The 6,320-nt window shown below is 48.2% G+C and overlaps 2 protein-coding genes across 3 annotated transcripts; one reads left to right on the forward strand and one right to left on the reverse strand.

Moving 5' to 3' along the window:
- Positions 1–2,282: 2,282 nt before the first annotated feature.
- LOC125527617 (agamous-like MADS-box protein AGL80) lies at positions 2,283–2,948 on the forward strand. Its single transcript, XM_048692130.1, has one exon. The coding sequence runs from the start codon at positions 2,333–2,335 to the stop codon at positions 2,927–2,929; it is 597 nt and encodes a 198-aa protein (XP_048548087.1). The 5' UTR covers positions 2,283–2,332; the 3' UTR covers positions 2,930–2,948.
- A 105-nt stretch (positions 2,949–3,053) lies between these two features.
- On the reverse strand, positions 3,054–6,077 carry LOC125527616 (UMP-CMP kinase 1-like). 2 transcript variants are annotated; one of them, XM_048692129.1, is made up of 11 exons: positions 5,876–6,077; positions 5,322–5,473; positions 5,186–5,249; positions 4,897–4,951; positions 4,687–4,804; positions 4,440–4,596; positions 4,272–4,352; positions 4,088–4,195; positions 3,650–3,721; positions 3,478–3,550; positions 3,054–3,322 (listed from the first exon to the last, which is right to left on the reverse strand). In XM_048692129.1, exons 3-11 carry the CDS (start codon positions 5,210–5,212, stop codon positions 3,291–3,293), a joined length of 723 nt encoding a protein of 240 aa, XP_048548086.1. In that variant the 5' UTR covers positions 5,213–5,249; positions 5,322–5,473; positions 5,876–6,077; the 3' UTR covers positions 3,054–3,290. The 2 variants fall into 2 exon arrangements, with proteins under 2 accessions (XP_048548086.1, XP_048548085.1); XM_048692128.1 differs by lacking the exon at positions 5,322–5,473 and having other exon boundaries at positions 3,056–3,322; positions 5,876–6,076.
- Between the last annotated feature and the right edge of the window lie 243 nt (positions 6,078–6,320).

A 6,320-nucleotide genomic window follows, 5' to 3' on the forward strand; every position in this document is an offset into this window, starting at 1 on the left:
GTGATGTGCATTACCGAGAGGGCCCAGAGATACCTCTCCGACAATCGGAGTGACAAAACCTAATCTCGAAATACGCCAACCCAACATGTACCTTTGGAGACACCTGTAGAGCTCCTTTATAATCACCCAGTTACGTTGTGACGTTTGGTGGTACCCAAAGTGTTTCTCCGGTAAACGGGAGTTGCATAATCTCATAGTTATAGGAACATGTATAAGTCATGAAGAAAGCAATAGCAACATACTAAACGATCGGGTGCTAAGCTAATGGAATGGGTCATGTCAATCAGATCATTCTCTTAATGATGTGATCCCGTTAATCAAATAACAACTCATTGTTCATGGTAAGGAAACATAACCATCTTTGATTAACGAGAGCTAGTCAAGTAGAGGCATACTAGTGACACTTTGTTTGTCTATGTATTCACACATGTATTATGTTTCCGGTTAATACAATTCTAGTATGAATAATAAACATTTATCATGATTATTAGGAAATAAATAATAACTTTATTATTGCCTCTAGGGCATATTTCCTTCATTGCGACCTTAGCTCAGCCTGCTTGTTCATCTGACGGTGCCTCGGTTCATTGTGCATATTCTACTCCCTTTTTTGCTCAAGCTCATCCCGCAGGTCCTTGCCCGTCGCCACCTCCGGCCCGTGCCGCTGTTTGTTGGGGCTGGACACTTCACCCTGGACACCATGCTCATTCCCGCCAGTGCGAGAATCAGCAGGTCTGTCAAACTCCCTGTTAAGGTTGCGTTTTGTTGGGAGCTCACGTACAGATCCCATCTTCCTGCTGCCCATATCCCCTTCACTTGATCTAACACTCCCATAGCTACTGGCACTGCTGGTTGGCCCTTTGTAGGATCCTTCCTTCCTCGCTCCCGATCTGCCCGACGAAGCCCGTAGCCATTCGCCCCACTGTTGGTCCGACTCCACCGGGGGGACACAGCCTTCCTCATTGTGTACCAGCCGTCCACACTCGAAACAAAAGCGCGGAATCTTTTCGTAGGTGAAATCAAACCAAGTTTGTTCCAAGTCCTCCTCCGTTTTTTTAAGATAGAACCCCCGGACCAACGGCTCATGCACTGATAATTTAGCTCTGAAACGCAGATTCGGACCCTTTGCAAATCCATCTTTCTCCACATCCACACGTACCACTCCACCCAACCAATTCCCAAGCGCCTCACCGAACTCCTTCGAACGCTTATTCAAAGGTAGATCAGCAACCCTAGCCCAACCCTCCACCGTATCAAACACCATCTCAGATGGTCTAGTAACACCATCATAATCCTTGAGCACCACAATATTGAAGTCAAACTGCCAGGGTCCGTTATTTAACACGTGTTTCCAGTCACCTTCGCTTCCAAACTTCACCATGAACATGTTCCTTCCAATTATCTTGAACTTTGCTTCTTTGTGGAGGCCCCATGCCCTTGGCATCGCCATCTCGAGAGCACGCTGATTCATGAGCTTTGGGGTAAACGCTTTCCCTATGGCCGACCACTTCGCCGGCCTAGCTTGTTCTCGTTCAGGCTCCTTGAAGACAAACCCTGCAGCCTCCTTCTCCGTCAGCACAAGTCCCCCCAAGCGCGCAGTTAGTCCCGCCGCCTCCTCGGAGACTTTGCCATCTACGGGCGACTGCGATGGGTTTCTGCTTTGTGCGCCCAGTGGCGTCTTCTGCGCTGAGCCCATCGCCGCCGTGCGCACGCCTGATCGCGGCGTTGTCGCCCCCGTGGGGGCTGCCGTCGTGCCCGTTGCCGCTCGTGGCGTAGTCGTCGCCTTGGGAGTGCTCGCTGTGTTCTGCGGCGCCGCCGCCCCGTTCCTCATCCTGTCCGCCATGGCACGTCCACAGCAGAGTCAGATCCACGCCGATCCGCGTGTTTGGGGACGCCGTCACCCCTTCACGCACCACCGGTAGCCTCACCACCAGCGCGGAAAACCCTAAGCCTAGCTCTCGACAGCGATCGCCTCGCAATCGTCTCTCCGTGTTTTCCTCACGAGGTGGACCCACATGTACTTCCTATGTTTTCCTCACGAGATGGGCTGAACGTTGTGTTCAGATTGACATCTGCCTATGATCATTCAGCAGACACGATAGGTCAGAAGATATGCTGTAGCTAACTACGCATTAACCGGCACTAATTCAAGCGATCCTCATATCTGTCAGAATAATCCCTTTCCAATCACGTCGATGGCAGCGATCCCTCCAGTCGATACTCCACTATAAGACCGCCATTCCGTTGTCTCCCAAGCCGCAGCAGGCCAACCATATATTTCACCTCGATTCCTACACCGCCTTCTTCCTCGCGGCGACCGGCGTCGACGTCCATGGCTCGCAAGAAGGTGGCCATCGAGTACATCGCGAGCGACCCGACCCGGAAGGCGACGGCGAGGAAGCGCGACATGGGGATCAAGAAGAAGGCCGGGGAGCTGTCGGTGCTGTGCGGCGTGGACACGTGCTACATCATGTACCGCGAGGGCGGGGCCTCCCCGCCGGAGGTGTACCCGTCGGTCCCGGAGGCGATGCGCGTCATCGACCGCTTCAGGGCCATGCCGGAGCTGGACCAGTGCAAGAAGAAGATGGACGGGGAGGACTACGTCCGGGAGCGCATCGCCAAGATCCAGGAGCAGCTGCGCAGGGCGCAGCGCGACAACCGCCAGCTCGAGACCACGCTGCTCCTCCACGACGCCCTGGCCGGCCGCCGCCAGGGCCTTGCCGGCGTCGCCATCGAGCAGCTCGTCAGCCTGGGCTGGATGGCGGAGAGCTACGTCAAGAAGGTGAGCGACTGCATCGCGTACAGGAGCATGCAGCAGCAGCAGCAGCAGCAGCTGCTGCCGCTGCAGCACGCCGGCGTGCAGGCTGAGCCGCCGCATTACGCCGCTGCCACAGTCGCCGGCGTGGAGGCGCCGCACCAGCAGTTATAAATAGAACACCCACACGCCCTCGGGTCGGAAGTCCTTTCTGATATGTCTAGTAATCTTTAGGTTTGGTACGTGATCTGTCTCCCTGTCGCTCGTAGAAGGACAAAGCCTGCGTTTCTTTGTTAACAAACATGTTTACACGATCAAATTCAGTAACAAACTGCAGCTGGACGGGGTTCTCTTTTGTTAAAATGTTTACACGATGAAATGCACACAGCTCAATCGAGCTCACAACACAACACACCGGATGAACACATCAGAACACTAACGGTTTCTTTTGCTGTACCTGCTTGCTGCTCCATCTTGAATTCTTGATCCAGGACTGAAGGGCGCCACACTAATTAATCATCTCTGTAGAAGATGGTCAGTTCCTTCTGTCTTGCAAATCGAAGCAACCTGAAGGTCAAACATACACCTGGTGTCAATCATGTCGAACAATGAACATGATCGAGCATGGTTGCAGACTGAATATATAAATTTCAAGTAACCGGACTGAAGCTACTCAAATCAATTGTCTGAACCACAGGAACAATCATGAAACAGTTGCTTACTGCAGAAAAGGTCGAGAAACCAACGCTTGAATGGATTAATTTGTGCTCTGCTTACGTTGCTGCCTTCGTTTGCCTACCAAAGACGCCAGAGTAAGACGCGGGTAAACCGTAAACGCCGATCCCATGATTTATTTCAAAATTAATAACTACAAGATGCAACAATGGATATAACCTGAGTGTTTAGTTGCGCGAAGATGGCCTTCACGTCTTCGAACACCATGTCTGGCTGCCTGTCACCATCAACCTGAGGGGGCAGGACAGGAAGCAACCTCACAAGTCACAATTCTCATAAAAACCCACATGATGTCACCAAAACAAGAACATTTCTTATTATTGCATCTACATTATCATAATCTTCACAGTGTACGAACTTCGTATAACTATGTCGGTATTGAAAACTTCAAATGTGTTTTGGGCTCACAAAAATCGAAGCTGAAAATCAACATAACTATTTCTCTGAAAATAAGATGAGATTCAGTTTTCTAGATTCTTGAATAACGGATATACATATTGGCTTGGAATCTTATAGGCATGTATGAGATTCAGTTTGCTATATTCTATTTACTCTACTATATGTATTATAGAATTATAATTTCAGCTATTAAAGTACCCTTCGAAGCTTTCCCATTTTCTCATAGTGCTGAATAACAGGCAGAGTTGATTGCTGAAAAACTTCGAACCGCCGATGAATGGTTTCCATGTTGTCATCATCTCTTCCCTGAAGACAACCAAATTGAGCGACACATGTTAATCAAACGAGACAAGTTGGGCATAAGGAAACACAAGCACAAAACCTGGTTTCGATGTAGAATGCGCCGCTCCATCTCTTCCCTTGAGCAGTCAATCAGTAATGCGAACTCAGGTTCTATCTTAACCTGATACACAAATGTATATGTGTGAAGCATACAACAAGGGTTCCAACTTCTTTTGGCACTATCATAAGTACATAGAAGCATTCTTACAATCTTCTCGTATGCTTCGCGGTTTTCTTCATTTCGCGGAAATCCATCAATAAGAAACTTATCATTTCCACTTGCAAGCATGGCCTTTAACAGTAGCCTGACGATGATCTCAGAAGGCACAAGCTTTCCTTCATGCATGAGATTCTTGATCATTGCACTAATAAAAAAGGGTAGGCATTAGAAAGATACCGAGACAATGACTACAGCATAGAGTTCATTTACACGAATAGGGACTAGGTTGTTATACCCTTGCTCGGTATCAGATTTAACTTCTTCGCGAAGAAGATCGCCAGCACTCAGATGGGTGAACCCAAACTGACTCACAATCTTAGCACACTGAGTGCCTTTGCCACTGCCTGGCCCTCCTGCACCAGCAGTATAAGCAATGGACTGATCAGCTCAAGGAGTTAAGCAGGACATATCAGGGACAACTGTATTAGTCTAGAAGAAGGAATACCTATGACAAAAACAACCGTTATCTTTTTCCCGGAGGGGAATGACCCGACCCAATCCTGCACCCAACCGAATTAGTAACACAGCAAGTCATGGACGTATAGTAGTTGACTGATATCCATATCTAGTTTTGTCAGAGAAAATCGGGCAGCATAAAAGTAACAGATTTTGAGGACACTGTTTAGGGTGTTAATAAAATGGGTTTGCCCTCTTCAGGGGGCACCAGTTTGACAAAAAAAATGATGGATTGATCAATATAGTCAGATGGTACTGAACTTAATTACTAGATTTACCTTGTGTACTTCTACTACTTCTGCCATCTAGCTGGGCCTGGTCAGCAGCAACACCAGTGGAACTCTGAATGCAACAGGTAAGTAGTTGAGTTTACAGATTCAGACAAAGAACACAAATGAACCAAAGAAAACATACAGGCGTCGATTCAGATGTCACTGCCGTTGCACATCTACAAGCCCGTTCCCACTATGTGAGTGCGACCCCACACGCAGTTAGTTATTTCCAAAATCCTTTCGGGCGCTTCCAGACAGACGTACGGTTCCACCAGAGACTTCAGGAAGAGACACCTAACAGATTATACAAGGCTCGTCTAGAAATTTCATCACAGTGGTCACTAGATACTTCGGGAAAATGACAGCTACAATGACGCCGATCGATGGCGTTGTGAACTGGAGCTGCCCAATAACAGTACTGACCGACCAATATTCAAGAAAATTCAGGTGGAGTAAAACTAGTTTTTCTCCAATGATCCGAGGCTGGAGTATAAAGGCAATACATTCCATATTGGAAGGAAAAATATATCTAAAAACCATGGAAGATTCCGGAGGAAAACACAATATTAAAAAGGTGAATGGAGATTTTGCTGCTATGCGCTACGCAGAGATGTGCTGTGCTCTCCCACCCAAGATACAGAGATGGATAGGATGACGAAAATAGGTAGGAGACGGGAGGAGGAGGAGGAGGCTTACCGGAGAGAGCTTGCCGTTCTTGGCAACGGTGGAGCGACGGCGACGGCGACGACGATACGGGGAGGAATTCGATTCTGCTGGCTGGTAGCCTCGAGAAGAAGTAAAGGTAGCTAGGGAACGATTTTGTAGAGAGGAAGAGACGAGAGTGTAGTACGTAGAGAGGAGAGCAAAGCAAAGCAAAAGGAGGCCGGCAAAGGAGACGCGTGTGGAAAGAGATTATTACACATACTATTTTGAGCAATATAGGAGATTTTTCTTAAAAAGAGATTCTCCGGCCTCTGCATCAGAACGATGCATACGGCCATCTTTATAGATAAATAAATAGGTCCAACAGAGTCTTATAGTCTGAAACAAAGTAATGGCCAGCTCACAAAGAGTCACAACGCCAAAAACCAAAAGCCAAAAGGCCACAACCGGCTAGCATAACAACAATAGGCAAACTAAT

Source organism: Triticum urartu, unplaced genomic scaffold (assembly GCF_003073215.2).
Source record: "Triticum urartu cultivar G1812 unplaced genomic scaffold, Tu2.1 TuUngrouped_contig_4290, whole genome shotgun sequence".
In the NCBI taxonomy this organism is placed as follows: domain Eukaryota; kingdom Viridiplantae; phylum Streptophyta; class Magnoliopsida; order Poales; family Poaceae; genus Triticum; species Triticum urartu.

Coding starts and splice junctions, on each gene's coding strand:
- LOC125527617 (XM_048692130.1), top strand. CDS start 2,333: ATGGCTCGCAAGAAGGTGGCCATCGAGTACATCGCGAGCGACCCGACC.
- LOC125527616 (XM_048692129.1), bottom strand. CDS start 5,212: ATGGCAGAAGTAGTAGAAGTACACAAG. Junction 4,805..4,896: donor AACGGTTGTTTTTGTCATAG/GTATTCCTTCTT, acceptor CTGCTGGTGCAG/GAGGGCCAGGCAGTGGCAAA. Junction 4,196..4,271: donor GCATTCTACATCGAAACCAG/GTTTTGTGCTTG, acceptor GGTTGTCTTCAG/GGAAGAGATGATGACAACAT.